At 40.2% G+C, this 22,559-nt stretch overlaps 2 protein-coding genes across 6 annotated transcripts in view; one reads left to right on the top strand and one right to left on the bottom strand.

The window, feature by feature from the left end:
* DNAI3 (dynein axonemal intermediate chain 3) overlaps window positions 1–8,692 on the top strand; it is a 52,403-nt gene extending 43,711 nt beyond the window's left edge. The window contains exons 19-23 of the mRNA XM_075003186.1: window positions 67–197; window positions 1,099–1,303; window positions 2,602–2,693; window positions 4,888–5,010; window positions 6,394–8,692. Coding sequence (XP_074859287.1) covers window positions 67–197; window positions 1,099–1,303; window positions 2,602–2,693; window positions 4,888–5,010; window positions 6,394–6,528 — 686 coding nt within the window. The 3' untranslated portion in view covers window positions 6,529–8,692. The remainder of the gene's footprint in view (window positions 1–66; window positions 198–1,098; window positions 1,304–2,601; window positions 2,694–4,887; window positions 5,011–6,393) is intronic.
* Window positions 8,693–17,359: 8,667 nt separating this feature from the next.
* Window positions 17,360–22,559, bottom strand: part of SYDE2 (synapse defective Rho GTPase homolog 2) — a 63,817-nt gene continuing 58,617 nt past the window's right edge. For 2 of the 5 annotated variants that reach the window (XM_075002212.1, XM_075002211.1), the window contains exon 8: window positions 20,673–20,888. In XM_075002212.1, coding sequence (XP_074858313.1) covers window positions 20,823–20,888 — 66 coding nt within the window. In that variant the 3' untranslated portion in view covers window positions 20,673–20,822. Of the gene's footprint in view, window positions 20,889–22,559 lie in introns of all 5 variants that reach the window. The other 3 variants (XM_075002209.1, XM_075002210.1, XR_012646519.1) reach the window with 3 other exon arrangements.

The following is a 22,559-nucleotide window of genomic DNA, read 5'->3' on the forward strand; positions in this document are numbered from 1 at the left end:
GATCCATTTCGCTACCTTTAGAAAACTGGAGTCACAGGAAAATAATCGTCCTTTTCTCTCCATTAGGTCAGAAACCAGCCAACAAATACACCGTCCATGATGGAATTGTCCATACTATACAAAGATCTCCGTTTTTCAATGACATCATTCTTAGTGTTGGAGGCTGGAATTTTGCCATATGGAAAGAAGGTGTTACAGTAAGTTACTCTGGCAACAGCCCTACTACAGTTGATGGAGAAAAGAATAGCATAATTACAGTACATAGTCTCAGGGACAATACTCACAGAAATGATGGTACGTGGCAGGGCCTGCCAATTTGAAAATAAATTGGGTCCAAACAATAAGCTATTTTTTCCTGCGAAAGCTGGGCTTTTTGAAACTACTTGTGTAAACTTGGCTCCAAGAGAGGAAGCACCTTTCTCTAATACCAGCCTTTGTAACACTTGTGGCACCTGCGTAGGCTATTTCCATTTCAAGCAGTCTGTCCTCAGTCAGAAGTCCCTGAGAGTAGAATCAGGATGTGCTAAACAATGCCAAAGGCTTAAGTAACCCCTATTAAATAAAAGTAGTTTGAACAACAGAACAACAGAGAAAGCAGTGATAATGCTCTCTTTTTGCCCTTGGAAATTATAGCACATTGAAGGGCAAAGTGACTAGTGGAAGGAAAAAGAAAACGCACTATTCTAGTCAAAAGATAGCAAAAGCAAAGTGATCTCTGGCTGCATCCATACCAGTGAGGAATGGGCCCAGTCTTTTGGCCAACAAAATACTGAAAAATGCATTTCTGGCTATTGCTGCCTTCTTGGAATCCAGGACTTTAGTTTTGCGCTTGTCTTCTTTGGCCAGGAGGTAAGCAGACTCCCTCAACTGAGGAAAACGGAGTCAGCTTTTCTACTTCCCTGCAACACTTCTCTTTACCAGTTTCCAGCATATATGTTGGTTTTGACACCAAAATTATTTGTGTAGTGGGATTAGTCAGAAGTGGTCATGGTTCTCACATGACACAACCAAAAGGCTTGAAAGAATTCAAACAGGGTTGTTGGTTTTTTTGGTTTGTCATTAGTTTGGCTTCTTTTACACTGGCTTTTATTTTTTAAGAGTGGCCCTATCCTTCAATCATGCTGCTCATCAAAAAGATACACTATAGGACATTGGTCCTTATCGAGAGCAGGAGTTTTCTTCATCGGTAGAGAAGATGGAAATATTGATATTTGGGACCTACTGGAGAAAACACACGAACCATCCCAGACCCAGAACATCTCCATATCAATGATCACCTGCATCAAACCCTGGATCGTCTCTTGTATGTTAACAGAGATTACACTTTTTCAGAACACTGGATTTTAAAAATAAATTATATCATGATCCTGGAAAGGCTTGTGCTTAACTTAATTTTATACACTATGCATAATTCCACTGAAGGCTGTGAAACTATGCAGTGAGTAAGTTAAAATCTATGCATAAATCTTTTCAGCTTTAGGAATTTCATGTTTTTAATCATTGCACAAACTGCACACAGTTTTTTGTTTTTAATATTACAAAAATATTGTTTCTTTTAAGCAAATTTTAAAAAAAGTAAAAATATATTTCTATATAATAAGACACATTTTTGCCATTGTTAGAAAAAAAAGACAGTCAGGCTATTTCTTGTTGCAAAACCAGCAACTTAAAAAAACAAAAACAAAGACCCTAACAAAAATTAGAGTTGAGAGTTATTCACTCTTTTTAGATAGACAGACAAACTTGCTCAAGGATTTTGCCAAAATGGAAAAGATTTATGAGGGTTAAGTAAGTTATGGCTGAAACTGTGTATTTTAAATAAAATATCTTTCATGGGTTTTTTTTTTTAATAGAGAATGCCTGGAACTTGACATAAAAGTATCAAATTATACTTGCCTATTCCCTGAGAAGCCAAGGAAACTGCATGCAAGCTTCAGAAACCTTACTAGATCATCAACCATTCTTCTGTTGGGTAGAATCTAGCACAGTAGAGTCCTAGTCCCTGATAGACTAACAGAAAAGTTTTGGGCATGAGCTTTCGTGAGCACAGACTCACTTCATCAGATGCATCTGATGAAGTGAGTCTGTGTTCACGAAAGCTCATGCCCAAAACTTTTCTGTTAGTCTATAAGGTGCCACAGGACCCTTAGTTGCTGTTACAGATCCAGACTAACACAGCTACCCCTCTGATACTAGTCCCTGATAAGATTCTCTGAGGACAAACACAAAAGAACTAATACACAGTGACTCAAATAACTATATTGGAATTCTGTATAAATAGACTCCTTAGCTGAGAAAGATGATTAGTAAATACTGGAATTCATGGTTAAAGCTGATGCTAACACAGCGATAGTCGTACCAGGTCAGGTCACTAGCCTAATCCAATATCTGACAGAGCCCAGTACCAAATGCTTAAAAGGAAGGTGCAAAAATGCCCATAATGAATAATCACGGAATAACATATAGGGGAATTTTCTTCCTAGCCTATCAGTTAATGGCTCGGTCATGTCCTGCAATCTGGGGGTTACACAAACATTTTAATTTACTTCCTGCATTCTTCATAATAGCATGCACGTTTATTTTGTTTTTATAATCTTGCAGCAAAGCAGCACTTTTTAGCCATCTCTGATGATTTTGGAACACTGCATATTTTAGAAATCTCTTGGGCATTAAGTCATCCTTCCAGTAACGAGGTTTGTAATATTTTTCTAGTTACTTTTTAAATGACCACATATCTTGTAGGGTTTCACAAAGTTTTTTGCTCAGGCACATCCTCTCAGGATACTGGATTCCTCCGATGAAAGTGATTAGCTTGTATTCAATATGACCTATAACCATGATCCCACAACATCTCATAAACCAAAATTAAATCTGGTAGCTCCCAGAAGGTAGACCTCAGAGGAAAACCAGTTGTTTGCAAGAAGAAGAGATGGCAAAACTCATCACTATAATGACACAATGGGGAAAAATGGAAACAAAGTATCCTAACAATAGAAACACTATTTTTGACATGCATATAAAATAGTACCAAGTTTCATAAACGACATTGTACAGGTTGAACATCTCTAATCCGGCACCCTCAGGACCTGACCAATGCCGGACCATGGGAGGCCAATATTGTCTAGCAGTATTACCAACATTCTGCTATTTACTGGGCTCTTAGAAGACATTTGGGGTAAACTACAGCTCAACAGCAGCACAGAACACAGAGCCAGGACTGGTGGCTGGAACCAAGCTTAATGGGATGCCAGGAAACTTGACCACACTATTGAGAAGTGGTCATCCAGCTAACTAAATCATACCAGGTTATGGAAGTTGCAGAACGAGAGTGTTCTGGACTAGAGAGGTTCAACCTATATACATTTGCCTTGATTTCTTTCCTATAAATTTTGCATAGCTCCAAGGAAGTCAGTGACTTCAATGGAGCCAAGCTGACTTACACCATCTGAGAGCAGATTTACACTTACTGGCAGAACGGCACAGAGAGGATCCATTCCATGATGGTCAATTTAATGGGTCTAGTAAAGACCCGCTAAATTGAACTCTAATCACTCTGTTTTCAACTCTACTACTCCACCAGAGTGAGAAGCATAAGGCAAGTTAGTGGGAGTACTTCTCCCCTGTCATTCACACCTCCTGCAGTGGAGACCCTCTGGCAACTTGACCTAAGGTGCATTAGCTCCAGCTAAACCGTTCACATAGCTAGAGTTGCATACTTGATCCTGCAAACCCTTACTCAGATAGCTCGTTCCCATTAACTCACGGGGACTGTGCCTGTGAGTAAAAATGACTGCATTGTAAGCACTTGGTACAGCAACTCTCTTGCTCTGTGCCTGTAGATTGCCTACTACAATGGGAGTCTGGGGCTGTAATCCTATAGGTAATTTGCATCAATAGTAATTTGCAAAATTAGATGCTGAACTGGCATACCTTCTCTCTGTGCCTCTTCAGTTTGTCCCAGCTTCTTCTCCCCACCAAAAAGCAAATCAGGGTCCCATCTCATTCAGTCTAGCAATTTTTTTTCTGTAGCTAATTCTATTTTCCCTCTTCTCGTCACTTCCCCATACTGCTCCTACCCACAGTCCCAAACCTTTTTCTTACTGCTGATGGACTCGTGTACATGGTAAACTTACTATTAATTGATATTATGTAACCAAAACCAAACAACATAAATACTGGTGCTAAGGGGCACCCTTCTGTCAGCAAAGAGAAGCTCTCCAGTTCAGGTTAGGGGCACATTTCTGTGTGCATGCTGTTTTGTGAACAGAGAGCACCACTGGATAGAGTTATCAGTATAGTAGCATTGTTAAAATGTATGTATTTATGTAAACTTTTTTATATTCTGTTAAAGCTCTAGGATCTTGAACAGTCATGTTAGGGAAGTGGGTGCACAATATCACAAACTGGGATATTGGCATGGTGCAGGGGCGTGTTTTATGCATAAAAGTAACTCTGGGCTGGTTTACACACAGACCTGGACTGATTTAACTAAATTATAAAACCAATTTAGTTATTTTTGTGCAAGTCTTTGAGGGGTCAGTCTCGTTTCACAATGTGAGTGGTAAAGTCGTTTTTTTGTTGGTACTACAAAAGTGACTTCAGCCACACTCAGACTTGAACCAAAAATATCTAAGCCTGCTTTAGTCCATGCTTTTTGTAATTTTACCGTGAGCCTGTGCATACACCCATATCGGTATAGGGAAACTGGTAATAGCATTATAAAATGGTCCATGTACTACATTATTACAGAATTGATTTTGTTCTGTATATTTTGAAAAGATGCTTTAAAGCAATGCAGTATTGCTGTAGATGTTTTATGTGCTGAAAAGTGCAATAATTAAGATTTACTGTGATCATCACAAACCGTGCTCGCCTTTGTGTTTATAGTGTGCCAGTGTTCTTCATTACTTTGAGAGAGAGATCAAACATCTGGATTATTTTGAACAGCGGCAAGAATTCCGAGCCAGAGAAAGAAAGGAATTGGAGTTGGAAAAACAGAGGAAGAAGACAGTAAGTTCTGTTCAGGAGGTAGAAAAGCTAGTTTATTTATTTTGATTGTTAAAGTATGCCTCTTTCTTTACTCTAGGTAAAAATTCCTGTAATATTTCTGTTAGGCTTTATAAATTAAAAATAACTTTTGCTTAACATTTTCTAAGTAAATCCAATAGACCACATTCATATTTAAAGACTAGTCCATTATTTGTGAACGAGAATACCCTGTCCTAGTTAGTGCTTAACCCTTCAGTCCTTCCTCAGCCACAACTCCCTTTGGCCTCAATAGAGTTAGACAGAGATACGTTTGACCCACTTTAAGAACTCTTCTTAATTTCCTCTCTCTTTCCCCTTGCAGTTCCTTCGAACGCTTAATTTAGGTGCCATTTTTATGAGCACAGTAAACTCTTTCATATCTGCCATTCTATCATCCAGAACTCTCAAATAACTGGCATTTTAACCATAAGTAAATTTTAGTTACATTTTCCATAAGTACAGTATAGTGAAAGTAAACACAAATAAATACAGCAAAGACAGTATAAATTTACAGTGTACAATACTCCTCTTGTTGGTAAATAAAGTACTCTGCACACATTGTTTGCTTCTTAATATCCAATCTTGTTTTTCTTCAGTGTTATGCATTGCTAGGTATACCTCTCAATTGTCTATTTAATATTTGAATATGCAGCAACCTCCCGGTCCTGGGGCTGCCATATATGAAAGTGTTTACTGTATCATGCTTTAGTCAGAAGCCCCAAACATTCCGTCCTTATCTGTGCCCCTCATACAGCAGTAAAATCCTTGGACTTAGTAGGAATGTTTGTGTAAGTAACGATTACTCCTGTGAAGAAGGGTTCCAGGGCTGAGCCCTACCTGCATAGAGCTATTACAACAATCATATAAAGCTGCTTTTCCAGTTTGACATTTTAATTAATGGTTTCATCAGATTTGCTTTTTTTTCCTGTATCACGTGTTGTATATAACACTGTTGTTACCATTGACACTAGTACAGGGCTGTGATATGCCCAATGCAATGATTCCCCCTTGCAGAGAGAAGAAAGCGTAGTACTATGGAGAGGTTCTTATAGCTGAAGTCCTGTGTGGGATTTGAAAGGAAATGAGCCATGAATAGGTGCTGAGGCTTGCCCAATTGCAAGGACTTGAAGAATTAAACCTATCCAATAGCTTTGTATCATCCTGACTAGTGAATATTACCTTGCTGATGAAATGGCAGATCTGTGCATGCAGTTCTCAGTGATGCTCTATTCCCGATTACATAGTTGAAAAGATGGAGGTGAAATAGTCAATATTGACAATCACTGATTGAAAAGCCTGGGAATTGTATTCATGTTTCAAAGCTAGCAGCAGCTAATAATGAACGGTTGGTTGCTTTTTCCGCAGAGAGTGGCAGGTGGACAGAAATCAAGAGAACAAATGGAGGAGCAGATGAATATAAATTATGCAGATTTTCTAGAGGAAGAGAAGAAGATCCTGACGGGACTTGGGCTACTGAAAGCAGCAGACAGATTTGCTTAGAACAGAACAAGCATACTGGCAAATGTGCCGTTCTTCTCAAGTTAGGTTACTTTGCTTTAATGGCAAGGCTTTATATATTTCATTGGCAGTGCCTTTAGTAGGATAACTTGTAAATATAATTCATCTCACACCTAGGCAACATTATCTTACTAGCTCTATTAAGATGTTTGCTCACAGCAGCCAGTAAGAGAACACTTGGCTTGTGCATATTCCTGCACATTCATTCATTAACAAATTAACAAAGGGAGTCATCTCCTGGTTTAATGGCATTATTTTAACTGGTCCTACAATGTACCTATCCAGTGCGGTGCCTGCTGTAAACACACTCAATGAAAAACCTACCCAGTAAGTCAAAATAAGACATCACCTCCCTGCCCCCAAGGCAAACTACTCCCATTTTAATAGAATACAGGGTATTAATATTTCTGCTGCTCAGCTCCAATAATCCTCTTCCATTTCATCTTGCCTCATCCCCAAAGTACTCAATTCCCCTTGGCCAGCTCAGGAGAAAAGGTTATGTTTTCCCCAAATCTGGGCATGCCATAAACCACAGGCTCAAGAGAGAAAATGCTCTAAAGCAGTAGCCTTCTGGTCCTAGCCGCCTTTGGTTTATACCAGGAGTGACCTGTCAGCACCTCAGATGATCATAGCTGTCCTGGTAACATGAAGAAAAGGAGAGTTTCTCTCAATTTACTGGGAGCCTTTAAACATTGTTAATAACATCACCTATTTTACCTAGGCAGATCCTAAAACCCTAGTGTTCTGAACCACCTTGAACATTTGAAAATGAAGCCCTGAACAGAGCATACAGTCTAACCTTTGAGTGATTAGAGCACATCAGGTGGGAGAGTATGGGACTTGCTGTGCAGTTAGATGTAGAGGATGGCAGTCCCACAGACAGGACTGTAGGAATGCACTGTCCTGGGCAGCAGGGTCTGTGCTTTCAGTTCTATCTGAGGTGTGACTTGATGCCACTTAGCAAGTTTTGCTACAGTATTCAAATGGTTGTTTGAGCCCCCTCTCTGTTTTAAAGCTTTCACAGCAGTTGGCAGGATTCCTCCTGTTGAAGGCAGTGCAGAGGGGAATGTACTGTGTATATTCCAGATATGTTGCTTAAAAGAAACAACACAATCCTGAGCTAGAAACTTGTTGAGAAATTTTGATGGCTCTTGGTAACAACAAGAATGATGGTCCAGTAGCTTGTTATGATTGTGGAGTCTGAAGATGTCACTTCCTTAGATAGTTTTCCTGTGTTATGATTAACAACAGTTTGCACATAGTGAAAGGTGAGCACATGACTTTTTTTTAAGAAACGTTTTTTTTCTGTAAATCTCATGCAAGATGGGTCTATTTCTTATTGTCTGACATTTATGTTAAGGTTCAGTTCACAGTCTGATTTAAGCAGATTACAAACAGTGAGAGAATGGACAGGAGGGTAGTCATAGAGATTCTGTACCTCTCAACACTTTTTTTTTTATTCGCATGCTGCCATTTGTGAAAATTATTCTATGAAGAAGAAGTGGGTGGTTCCAGTTTAGCAATGGAATCTTGAATAACTAGTGGCAGTGAAGATAATGCACTGGCTGTTACATTTCCTATATAAAATGAACTGACAGACTCAACTGAGCTTTGAATATGCATCATAACATAAAAAGTGGCACTGAGTGGCTATTTTTTCAAATCTGCACTGGAGGGCTGAGGAGCATTGGTATGGAATGATTCTGTTTTTTTTGTGGAATGGAATAAATACATTGTGTGGGACACATTGTGTGAATGGTATGAGAACCTAATGAACAGAGTAGAGCTCTCAACCAGGAATATTTCTGAGAGAGAATAAAAACTGTGAGCTCTCACAGATCTCTGTCGTCATAGCTGTGCCAGAGCTCAGCATAGCTGCATAAGAACAATAAGAGTTCCTTCTTCACCAGAGAGTTCCCCAAACCAAAATCCTGGATGAACGTAAACCTGATCTTTGGCAGAAATTGAGTTCAAATATCACAGCACTGGACTATTTCCACACCAATTGCAAAGGGAAAGATGGAACCCTGGCAGTAGTTTGAATTCAAGGGATACCAGCAGATTAAAAGTCATATATGGAACATTTCACCCTAGCTAAAAATCAAAAGATTGTTTACAATATAATTATTTTTCATTATTTATGGGTTTTGTTTGTTTTAATTTTCTCATCTGAGACAAGGGAAATGGATTATTCAACTCCTCTGTCTAGTCAGTTTCACTTGCAGACTCTAGAACATTTTGGGGCATACGCTTTCATGGGCAAGGATGGCAAAGCAGGTCTTTGCCCACAAAAGCTTATGTTCCACAATATCTGTTAGTCTTCAAGGTGCAACAGGACTGCTTGTTGTTTTTGAAGATACAGACTAACACAGCTAGCCTTTTAAACTTGTGGGATTTAATGCTTGCAATGGACCTCTACTTTTGCCAACATTGCAGGGAAATCTTTATTTTAAAGAAAAATATCTATGGGAAAAATCCCCAGAAAATTTATATTTGCATTAGCTTTTATAAAAGCTTATTGTTAATAGTCCTAAAATTTTGTCTAAATTTGATCTGCCAGTGGAACCTTACACAGTAGCCTCATTATGCCTTTGTTTTAAGAAACTAATCAAATTCTTAACCTAGTCTGCTAAAGCTGTGCTTAATGGTAATATAATTACATTGATTCACTTCAATGAGAAACTGATTAACTAATTTGGATGAATTAGTTTTATTCTAATCTCATATACTAAAATCTTCCTTTTGATACTACGTAGGCTTTAAATGAAAGGATAGTCCACATCTAAACCCTGGATTCAAGCACTGCTAATATATTTGCAGAAGTATGATGTAAATTTACAGCTTCACATAATTTGTTTTAAACATTAACACATTTTGTCTGTATTCTAGCTTTGAGGCTGCATCTTTTCCTGTTAGCATGTGCTGATCCAAAAAGTCACAAATCTGGGCAACCCAAGTCTAGGAAATTTCTGCAAACTGGAGTATCTCTGCTTAAAATAATAATTTTGTTCATTAGATTACAATGAGCCGCAATTTAAGATTAGGCTATGCTTAACAAATAAAAGACTGGACCCATGAAAATATCTTGTTCCTCCAAGGAAATTATGTTGTATTAGCACAGCTTTTACTAAACACACAGGGGATGTTGCTGTTTGCATTTTCACTGAAAGGCAATTATTCCTGAGAGATGAACCATGTGCTTTAATATCCACAAGTGTAAATGAGTAACAGCTTCATTAATATTTATATTCAACCTTTATCTGCAGGGATGACTTTACATAATACAGTGTTCTGCCTGTTGCTAGGTTTCCAAAGCCAGGTCAGATACCATGTAACTGAGTAGAGCATGTCAAGTGGAAATTAAATGTATCAGAGAAGGACAGATTAAACTCTATACGGGTGAATTCACTCTTTCCATGACTCACCAAGCTGTTTTGAAGGTCACAGACTCCTGTCAAACAAATGTCCATACGGTTGCAGTAGAAACTAGAACATAAAAGAAAACTGACACCTTTTACCTAACCACAGTGCACTACTTCATCAAAACAAAAGCTAGCCTAAAAACCAAGGAACAAGATAGCTATGAGCTTCCTGTCTAAAGAGCAATCTAGAGTTTACAAATAGATTTTAAGGAAATATAAAAAACATGCTACAAACAAACCCACAAAGGCTAGTGGCTCAAGGCCGTGCCCATGAGATATATTTACTGTTTGACAGAGCTTCAGCAAGGCTTAAAGTGCCAACTGAGTACCTCTAAATCTGGATATAATTACAGTGTGACATTTAAAAAGGAAAACCGTGCGCATGTGTGTTTGGAAACGAGATCTATAAACTCAGCCTTTCATTTTTAATTTGAAATTTAAATACTATTACATTCACCTTATGTGGCTCTTCAGTATTAAGCAATCTCTACATCAAACTATTAAGAATGCTTTCCCGACATCTATCATGTTGTGTTTGCACAGTTGGAGACCCAATGGAAGGGGAATGCTGCTCTCTTTGTTAAATCAACATTTAACAAATCAACATGCACAGATATGGCAATTGTTCACCACCAGCTAAATTTTCAAGAGTCCTGCCCACTGACTGGGAGGCCTCTGTTTTACCAGAGGTATATATGACTTTTCAAATCAGCTTTCAGAGAACTGTAGCTAAGCAGGACTGCAGTTGACAAAACACTTGTCAATCAAACTATCACTGAATGTACTTTGTTTTCTTTTACTAAACAGCTACTCTGTCTCCCAAACCACTTTAAAAACAACCTCTGAAACTTATGGTTTGCTGTGACCTCCATCTATACCCCATCATCCCCAGCATTTCAAAGTAACCTGCTGGAAAGCAGAGGGAGCCGGTCAGATGTTCTTTCCCAGGACCTGATATTCAGAGCAGAGGTTAAAAGGGGGATCATCACACCTTCCTACCTGCTTCAGTCTCTTCCATTTCACCAGAGTCCTTCAGCATGGGCAAGACAGCACTAGGGCACAGCACACTATCCCAGACCTCTTGGATGTAAGAAAAAGCAGCCACTACAATGCTTGTGCTCTGACAAATTCTCTCTGAAAAGGGAGTATTTTGCACACATTTTAAAGGTCTGATACTGCTTCCACTGAAACCAACAGCAAAACTCTCATTGAGTTCTGCGGGAAAAGAATCACAACCATATAGCATAGTATTGCCCTTGGCTTATATGTGAAATAACTTATTTAAGCTGGATGGTCCTATTGTATTTAAATGATTAAAATGAATCTATACACACAAAGGCACTAGTAATACTTTTCATAGAATGTTTGAGAGAAATGAGCTTCCCTTGCAGCACCTACAAACTAACATAACCGAAAGCTGTTACTAATACTACTACGCAGGCAACTCTGGAGCAGGATCCACAAGTGCTAGGGCTTTATCTACACTACAACCTGAACCACATCTGGGAACCTGATCACAACCAGGCTGTTGCCTCATCTGGTTACCGCTGTGCTTTCAATTCTCTGTGTAAAGCAGACCTTAAACTCATTTAACACTGAAACTAATGCCTTCTTCTGACTGCCCAGAAATTAAGGTTTCAGACTGGTTCTGTAACTGAGTTGGTTTAGGGTAAGTCTACGCTATAAATGGAACCATGTTTTCTAGTCAGATGACAGAAAAACTAGGATTTCCTCGGGTGCCATGACTTAATTGTAATAAGAAACAGAAATAATCAGACTGGAACTCCATGTAGTCCAATATCCTGTCTCAGCAGTCAGGAACAGATCCTAAGGAGAACTCCAACAATCTTCATAATGGGCATAAATGACATAACCTGTCTGTAATGAAAGTTTATTCCTAAACTTGTTAATCAATGGCTAGCTTGTAGCCTGAACATGAGGATTACATCCTGTGTACATGTTTTGGCCTCTGTGTTTTAACTCCAGATGTTCTGTTATCTGTGAACATGTCTAACTCAATACAAACCAATCTTGCAGCAGGCAGCTCCACAACTTAACAATATGTAAGACTGTTGTTGTGTAGGGGCAAACTCCCAGGGATAGCCTACTAAAATAAGGCCCCTGGAAGGATGGAACAAACATGATACGTCATCCTTCATTCATGGTTACAAAAGTGTCATGAAACGCAGAGACACTCATCTAGGGAAAAGCGATTAACAGAGTTATAGCCTTTTCTAGCTAAAACAATTTCCTCTAAGTTACACTGATAAGGGAAACCATCATTACCAAGGTTACACTGATGTTGGAGGATGAGGGACACCATCCTATTTCACATAAAAGCCCACTGTTCTGGACAACAACATGCTATTTCAAAGCCTAAACTGTTTTTATTGTAGGGAAAAACATTCATGTACCTTTGGGTCAAAGGTTTGTGATCTGGCACCTAAAAGACCAGATGTGTCCGTGGTTTATCAGATTTATTCTGCAAAAACCTTGAGTATCTACTTTTGTCAGGGACTTTTCCTTTTATGTCTAGAATACTTTGGAATAATTTCACCTACCTTTCTCTACTGGCATGTCATAGAGCATTTAAACTATGTTGCACAGAAATAAAAAAACCTCAATCAGTTCACTCAATAAACCTTCACTGAAATTTCATCATCAAGAACTTGATGTTGAAGGCCTCTTTGAAAAGCAACAACACAGTTATAAAAATTGCAAGAGATTTTAAAGACAAGCGAAGACTTGCAACCTTTCAGTCCGAAGAGCAAAAGTCCAAGGTATAGCTTAAACATGAGAATTCTGGAAACGCACATGAGGTATAGCACATGAAGTGCAAAGCTTGCTGAAAACAGAGCTACCTAGGAGAACGGATTTCGCAAACTAAACTATGATCTAAAAGTTCACGGCAGGGTGCTGTTGCTGCAGAGCAGTTGCAGCCACTGAAGACTTTTCCATGACTGAGAAAAGTAAATCAATCATGATACTTATCAATTGAAAGGCCAAGATGATACTGTGCAAAGAAAAATTTAGGCTACTGAAGAAAATTTGATTACGATGTTGTCAATTAGATGGTGGAACCAGCTCCCAAAGGAGGAGCTGCAACTTCTACCGAGCTTGAAAGTTTTCTAAAAGCTATTTTCTAGGATTTATTGGGGAAGTTCTAGGACTTATGATGTGCAGGAGATCAGAACAGATGATCATTCTGGCCTTGGAATCTGTTACTTGAATCATTGCAAACTGGACTGGAATTAAGTGAAAGTGGATGCCTGAGGGGACAGGTAATGGGATGTAGGAGCCTTTCATCTCTAGGTTCATGATTCAAATTTAGAGGCCCAGACCACCATGGTGAAGGATTTCCTAAAGAACAGCAAGTGAAGAGGGGGCAAGACTGCCTTACCTTGCACAGCCTTAGGGTCTGCAGTGAAGGAAAGGTCTCAATCATTCTTCTTCATGAGCAGCTGCCCCTCTCTGGTTATGTTGTTCAGAATTCATCCAGTGCATCTCCCTCTGGGTGCTCATAAAAGACTGATGAAGGGAGCCCTGGTTGGAGCTAAAACATTAACCCATGGGAGTTTCATCTGGAGATCTGCTACTTTTGCAGGGAATTATGCTGCAGAAAACAACTGGTTTCCTACCGAAGATCCCTTAGGGGTGTGATCCTGCAAGATACTCAAAAAGTGGTTCCAGAAAGGGTGGGTGGAAAGCCTATCTCCAGAGGCCACACCCCCTTGACATTTACCTAAGGTAGGTGTTTTCTGGTTATACAAGCAAGAGTAATGACCTGCCCTATCATTCTGTTGTGCTTCATGTGCTCCTATACTGGAACAGCTTTCTCATGGGAGAGTGATTCAATTGTATTCATGCGGATTCATCCACGACTTATGAGCATCACTGTCTGGCACGGCTGTCTTCATTAGGAAATGTTCTTCGTGATCTTGGGGCTATCTACTAACTTAAACATGTGGGCCTTAGTGATCCACAGATAGCTGAAATTTCTTTTTCCTTGTTTACTTGCAGTAAGATGGCCAACATTTCCAGTATCTTACTCTTAAAAGAAAAAATGAAATAAATAAAACCCACAACCCCAGGTTCAGAACTGATTGTTAAGGGTCAGGCCAAGGAATAAACTTACTAACAGCAACTCCAGGCATTCAAGTTATTTTAAAAAATCATAAAGCATATATTCAAATTCTAATTAATTGGCACAGCTATGGAGGAGGAAGACTATTTAAATAATGGTCAAGATATTTTAGAGGGAACTTTTCAAATAAATAAGGCAGGTACACAATAATCATTGTTCAGAAAGAGTTAGGAAAGCTTAGAACATATTGTAAGCATTAGCTCATCTCTCTTTTTTTAAAAAAAGTGCTGTTCTGTCTCTTTTATTGTCCATGTAATCCAAATAACATCTTTTGTGCAAGTAACATGAGCTGAATTGTAATCCATGGCACTTGTGCTAATGTAATCACCAGCATTTTCTGAAGGAAATGTGATTTTTTTTATTTGATTCTCATTTGCTAAACCAAAACAGCAATCCGCACAGCGAAAAGTATATTTGGATTACATACATAAAATCTAGTGATGAGAGCTGGCTTTTCACCGTGTTTCATTAATAATGAAAATTTTTGGACATTTAACTTTTTTTTAAAAGGAGTAAAAAGCAAAATGTAACAGTCTCCTGAAGTTTCTAGGTGTTGTCTACAGTCATGGCATAGCAAAAAGGACCAACGGTAGCTAACTTCACCAAGCTATCTGTAATAGGTTTGTCACCACAGCAAAATATGTCATCTGGCAAAACACCTTCTAGTGACTGGGAGGTTTTGAGCAATTGAAAGAAAACGTCCCACATCCTTTCAGGTTGGAAAGGCCATACTAAGAGCTACAGACATAAGCTCCTGTGCAGAAGCTTAAAACTATTCTGAAACTGTTTATAACAATCTGCCCTTACAGACAACACAATTCAATATAATTAGAGCTCTATAAAATTCATTATTCACTTTGGTCAATTTCACAGCCACAGGATTTCAAAAATGGTAAATTTCATTATTTCAGCTTTTTAAATCTGAAATTTCATGGTGTTATAATTGTACCGGTTCTGACCCAAAAACCAGTTACTGTATGGGGGATGTGGTATTGCCACCCTTACTTCTGCACAGCTGCTGGCGGCAGCATTGCTTTTGATCAGGGCAGCTGAAGAGCAGGGACTGGTGGCCAGAAATCGGGCTCTGAAGACAGAGCTGCTAGCAGCAACACTACCAGCATTACAACCACCCCTCTCCAGTTGCCCAGTTGTGAAGGCACCACAGAAGTAAAGGTGGCCATACTGTAATATTTCAGGTGTGCCCATTTACACAAGCTGCCAAAACCACCAAGTAGCTCCATTGCCCTTGGGAAGGTATGTGATTGCTAAAAGGGACACTGGGAAGAAGTGAAGAACCTGGAGGAAACAAAACAGCTGAATGAAGATTCTCTCTACTTCCAGCTTGGAGAATCTCACAGAGAAGATCTCGAAGGAACCAGACTTAGCCTCACCCTTTCCTCCAACTGGACTAAATAAAGACTCAGAGACAGGCCTGGCTTCCTTATCAACCTTAACACGTCTCAATGGGAACATTCCAGCTTTACTTCTCCAAACACTCCCAGTTTGGACAGAACTCATTAGCTCAGTGAGTGGAGGAATGTTGGCAAGCAATGAGAAATACCTTCCACCTGTGGGAAGCAGCTAAACTTTCCTTCATAAAGCAGATGCAGATTGCTGTGGCTACTGAGATGCATATTGCTAGAGAAAACAGAATAGCCAAGTGGACATCACCACTGATAGCAGTCAGGAGACCTGGGTTGTGGCCCAGTTTTGCCACAGTCTTGCTGCATGACAATATTTTTTTGCATCTTAGATGCCCTATATGTGAAATGATACATACTTTTGAGAACTACTGATGAACAGTCTTGTACACTTTGGGATATGCTAATGAGGCACTGCAATGAATATGCAGCACTTCATTAGCATAATACCAACTGCGGCACTTTGAAAGTTCTGCTTTCAATTGCACATGGCTCGTCTACCTGGGATCCTTTTTGAAAGCACCCTGCATACTGCAAAATTCCCTTAGTCCTATTTGGCAATAGGTATAAGAGGATTTCGAAGTGTGCGGGGTCCTTTTGAAACGGACTCCATATAGATGAGCCACACACAATCAAAAGCAGCACTTTTGAAGTGCCGCAGCTGGCACTATGCTAATGAGACGCTGCATATTCATTGCAGCACCTCGTTAACATCTCCCAAGTGTCTCATTAGCATCCCCCTTTCAAAAGGGGGGCACTAGTGCAGACATAGCTATCTGGGACAGCAGAAAGGACATACATCTCAAAAATAGCCTGCCTGTGAATTATATTGTGCTCTCTAAAATCTAGTTTTTAAATCCCTTCTGTTAATAAGAGGTCATGCAAAGTGCATTATCACCTTCATGAGCTAGACTGGAAAAAACCCACACAAAATGGATCATTCAAAAAAAAAACAAAAACCCAACCCTGTGCTTTACTCCTAAAAAGGTGTTACCCATAGAGTTCATTGGCAGTTCTGCCTCAGTAAAGAAGGTAGAACCTGAGGTTTATCACTTGTTTGACCTGAAGACCCATCTATTGGAAGAAATGCTAATTTCCACTTTACACTCTTCTAATCCCCATATTTAAAGTCCCTGGTTATGGGGAATTCACATACTAATCCAGCTCTTTTAGAATCTTTTACAAAGCTAAGTCTGTTATATAAACAGTTACATAAAACAAGCACAGTATATAACAAACAAAAAATACCCAGAGGAAATTGTGTCTGCAAACGAGGGAAATATTCATAGGTTGTTGTCATAACTAGTTTAAAAGCAAATCTGGCAACCACAATCTTTCAATTGAAAACATAAATAATGTTTACTAGCAGCTAAATCATTCGTACAAGAGCTCTGAACAAGGAAATTCATTGTCCTCTGGTTACTGTGTTCCAATGTTGTTAAAATATTAAAGTTTACATTAATTTGGATAAAGCTATGTGTTTGCTGCATAAAATATTAATACCATATTCAGACTAAGAAATATCTATCTCTAGGTTTAAAAAAAATTTCAGCAAATATTTTGATATAATGGAGCAATTTGTATTCCAATTCCAAATTTTACACACACACACACACACACACGGAAACAGGGTGGCCAAAGCCATCAACATAATTTTGAAACAAGAATGGCTATCAAAAATATTGGTTTTTCAAAGCAGTTTACAAAAATAGCTCAGCTACAAAAACTATTGTATTCATTTTTTTAAAAATCCTATATGAATGCAACTACAATCTAGAAACCAGAATACTCTGAGTCACTGAAGAAAAGCAAACAACATTCAACAGTGAATATATTCTGCTATTACATAATGTACAGGAGATGACTTAAAACATGTTTTTAAATAATAATCACTTACTAGACTTCATATACACAAATTAGACTTGATCATATTTTGTTCTCAATTCAAATTTATTTAGAATTCATATTTATAGTTTAAAAATTATACACATTCTGTATAAAAGTTTTTAAAAATACACTGATTTATTGATAAATGTGTCAGGTTAAATTTACATTTTAAAACATTATTGTATTGCATACTTTAACACTTAACAAAAATAAATTAATGAGAATGAATAAATCATTTGAAACCATGCTACAATATCCCTTTAGAAAAAGGTGATAAACTTGTACCCTCAGTTTCAATACCATTCTATTGTAAATAAATAACTATAAAAACCTGGCAATATACAGAAGTATGTACTAGCTGAAAAGCAGTTACCATGGGGCAATAGAAAAGATAAGGAAGGATGCTGGCATACTGAACAGGAAAAGTTAAATTTTATACTGCTACAGGTTGAACCTCTCTAATCTGGAATTCTCTCCTCTGGCAACTTCCATAATCCAGCATGATTTTAGTTCGCAGGATGACCACTTATCATGAATGTGACCAAGTTTCCCGTGGTCCCATGAAGCTTGTTTATAGCCACCAGTTTTGTTTCTGTGTTTCGTGCTGTTATTTAGCTGTAATTTACCCCTAAATGTCTTCTAATAGCCCAGTAAGCAGTGGAAGTGTTGTTAATGCTGCTACACAACATTGACCTCTCATGGTCTGGCAAATTCTCTCATCTGGCACTATCAGGTCCCAAAGGTGACCAACCGTCCTGTTTTGGCCAGGATAGTCCCATATTTTGGGTGCCAGGAAGGCACCCCTACTTTTTAACAAAGGGGCTATTTGTTGCATGTTTACACTCCCTGCTGAGCTGCCCTCCCCACCAGGTCAGCGCATGTACTCAACAGCCACATGTACAGCCAGCAGCAGGAGAAGCAGCCAGAAAGGGCCATGCCATAGGTTAGTAAGGAAGGGTATGCTGGGGCCAGGTGGCGGGGGTGGGGAATAGTGTTTGTCCCCCAGTCCTTTTTATGATTGACCTTTTAAAGATTGGTGCTCTGAGCAGCCACCCCTCTAGCCAGGGAGACCAACCCTCCCGCCCCCCACAAGGCAGGGCCACAGCCCCCTTCCCAGCTCCCTGTGGCTTGGGGAAGGTGGGAGCCACACAGGAGGGTCTGCAGTGCCATTCCCAGTGGCATGGGTCATCTGGCAAACCCCACCCTCCACTTCCACAGAGCAACTGCCCCTGAAACTGGAGAACCCCCTGTGGGGCAGCAACCCTGTCCCAGCGCCCAATGGCATGGGGTAGCCAGGGAGCTGCACTTGCTTGGCAGCTGCAGCTGAGGTACTGCCCCTGCCCCAAGGTCTCCCATATTTGGCCTAGGGAAATACGGTCACCCTAGGTTCAACCTGTAGTTGGTTAAGACTGGATATTTGAATTCCCAGTAAAAATGCTGTGACCTATTAAGAAAAAACAAATGGGATTGTGCCCTTTTGCTTGTTATAATATTACAAAGGTGACTTGGGATTTTTAAAAAAGTTTAACAAAAATCATTTCACCTGCTTTTTTATTTTAGACATTCACTTATCTGCCATGGAAGACTCTATGGATGATGGGAGGGATGATTGTATTATGAGATCACAGATACCAAGGAAGTGAAATCTGATTGAGGAGGGATACAATCTTCATTCTGTTTAAAACTCCAAATTGTTTGTTTTGGTTGACTCCTATTTAACTAAAACACTTGGTGGTGTGCAGAGAAACTACCTACCTCACATGGCTATTTATCACCTCTGGCTTTTCAAATAAGGGCCGACAAAGTTCCAGTGAGCAGTCAAATAAGATGACCTCCAAAAGATAAAGACTGAAGGTTCTGTTATTTCTAAGGCAAAAGAAAAAGCACCGCCTCAAACAAAAGCTTTTAAAACCCAAAGCCTTTCAGATCTTGTAAGTCAGAAATGATTAAAAAATAAATAGCACATTCCTGTCCATCCCCTTTCTTTGCTGGAAGGGCACCTTTAAAGGAGACAGGCAGGTTCACTGGAAACATTTAGCAAATGCTGGAAAATTTCTTAAAACTAAACTGGATTGTTTCTTAATGAAAGTTAATAGTCAACAGCTGTGAACTGAGGCATAACATGTGCCACATAAGGTCATTTACATTAATCATTCACTATTTCCTCTCGCTCGGCACGCATTCCTGTGCACAAAATCAAATGCTATATTGCTCGAGTGAATCCTTATTTTGGCATCACAATATGGATCTGTTTAGATAGGATATCCTCATCTAATTCAAAATTCCCACTCCCCAGTGTAACTATCCACACACACGTGCACACTCAACCATGGATATAGATATATACAAGCAAAGTTAGAAAAATATTTAATTTTTGCAAGCTTAAATAATTATTGAGAAGTGTTAATACAGGAACACAATAACATTCTGTACAATTAAACTTACATATATGCATAAAAAGCATTATTTTTCATAGCAGCCTTTGCATTGCAAATTAAAAGGTGACATATATGGCAGAATGGGATCTACCTAAAGTTCATGCCGCAAATCACAGGCCAAGAAACAAATCCTCTACTAAGAGGAACATCCATACCAGGTGTAAGTTTCAGAAGAGTGTTGTTGCTACACAGAACAGACAAAGTTTGCACCTTAGCCTCCTGTTACAAACTGCCCAAGATTTCTAAGTGCATAGTACCTTTGAGGTGGAGGCTGGGAGAGGAACTCACTACTTCCTAACATCACTTCACATCATGTAAAAGGCCAACTTAAGCCACTGAGGTTGAGGCCAATGTGGTCCAAGGAGAAGAAAAATAATCCATAATAAAAGAATGTCTAAATTGAATTTGTTTATCCAAGGGAGGCCAGAGATTATTCCACAGTGCATTAAAAAAAACCCAAGAGGCGTATTTGGAAGAGGCGGGTGGAGTAATAGGGAGGTACCAACCACAAGTATCATGCAAAGAAATTAATAAGTGATATTCAGTTTGTTTTTGTTGAGTTCCTGTTCTAAGTTTCCTATCAGAATATCAATACTTTCTTGTAGGTCTTTGAGATTTACTCTGTGGTCCACTGCTGAATCTATTGTTTGCATTGTTAAATAGGTCTGAAATGTATGCTCTTTGGATATGGATTTTGCATGTTCAATCAGTGTATCTGGTCCATCTGCTTTGCTGCAGTCTTCCCCAGTTTCTGTTTTTTCTGAAGGAACATCATCATAGTCTGCTTCATTTTGGGTCTCCTTTGGGTTTAAAAAGTAATTTTCCCCACAACTGCTCCAGTCTCCTGCATAGCGATTACTTGAGGGACTGTCTAGTCTGGCCACTCTGGGCCTAAGTACCCCTGACAGTTCAGTACTGCTCAGATTCAGCATCTGAGGCCGCTGTTTCTTGGGTCTCAGATAGTTCAAAGATGAATGGTTCCCTGGAAACATGTTTGAGTATGTTGATTCTTTGGAAGTTGAACGTTGCACTAGAAGAAAGAAGAATTTTAATGAAAATCATAACAATCATAGGGCTTGGAGAGACCAACAATGAAAGGTCATCTGTTTATTTAACCGTGCTTTACACACTCAAAACATGCATTAAATACATGCAAACTTATGGCCAACACATTCCACTATTTTTTTTTCCTGTCTTGTCTGACATCTCTTCGATTAGAAGGAAAATCTACTGGAAAGCTCAGTTTTGAAGACTCATGCCATGTTTAATCTGCAACTGAAAAGTCTATTTGAAAACAGAAAACTTCCAGAGCATTGATAGCTATGATCAAATAAGAGCAAACAGCTTAGCTCACAGGCCTCTTCCAAACTAATGGGTGGAATAATAAACAGGCATAACATGTAGAGGTTAAAAACAAAAATATCACCACTGAGAAACACTGAGGCTGCGCCTACACTACAAAATAACTTCAAAGTTGCTTACTTCAAAGTTATATGTCGAAGTAAGCAACTTCAAAGTAGAGTGGTCTGCACACAAAATGCCCCCTCCCTTACTTCGAAGTAAAATGTCTACACACAGTTAGCCCCTACTTCGAAGTAAGGGGCCAGGAAATGATGCAGGCATGGGGTTGCATAGTGGACAAGCCCTTCCGGGCTCAGAGCCAGCTGACCTCTTAAAGGGCCCCTCCCAACACCCCACACCCTGCATGTGCTCAAGGCTGCCAGGCTGCAGACAGCAGGAGAGCACATGTGGGGGAGAAGAGCTGACCAACATGCCCACTCCCACTCTCCCCAAGGATGATGTCCTCTCTACCCTGGCCAGCCTGCTGGCCATGCTGTTTGCCCTGCTCTTTCAGTGGCATGGCCAGGTTGCCTGCATGGGACCCAGCCTGCAGGTCCTGGCCACCAGCCCCTCCCCCAGGCTCCCCCCCAGTCTGGTGCCAGTGGGCCTTTGCCACCAGCGGCAAGTGCTGGGACCAGCTGGTGCTGGAGGACGGGGTCGATGAGCAGCGGCTGAGGAACTTTCAGATGACCCGCCAGACATTCGAGGACCTCTGCCACTGGCTCGCCCCAGTCCTCCAGCACTGGGACACATGGATGCAGCCAGCGCTCCTGCTGCAGAAGAGGGTGGCCATCACGCTGTTGAGGCTGGCCACCCCCAACAGCCTCCAGTCCATCGGCCACCAATTCAGCACCAACAAGGCCACTGTGAGAGTGGTGGTGATAGAGGTAAGTCCGGTCCCCACCACGGGTCCAACCTGGGGAGAGGGCAGGGGGACCTCCTGGTCAGTCATTCATGGATGTGGATTCCTTCCCCCTTTGCAGGTCATCCAAGCCATCAACAGGGTGCTCCTGCGATGCATGTGATCGTGGGGGACCCTGCACGCTACCCTCACCAGGTTCGCAGACACGGACTTCCCCAGTTGTTTTGGAGCCCTGGACAGGATGCACATGTCAATCTGGGCTCCAAACCACAGCAGGGGTGACTACGTTAACAGGAAGGGGTACCACTCTGTGGTACTCCAGGCCCTGGTGGACGCAAGGGGCCCGTGGTAGGGCAATGATACCTGGGTGTTCTGGAACATTGGATGCAGGGTGCTGGGACATTGGATACAGGAGTGCACGTATGTCCTCCCCGCAGGAGCTCCTGGTTGGGGACGTCACAATGCTCTCCTGCATCATGGCCAACGCCACATATCCGC

Source organism: Carettochelys insculpta, chromosome 9, assembly GCF_033958435.1.
Source record: "Carettochelys insculpta isolate YL-2023 chromosome 9, ASM3395843v1, whole genome shotgun sequence".
NCBI lineage: Eukaryota > Metazoa > Chordata > Testudines > Carettochelyidae > Carettochelys > Carettochelys insculpta.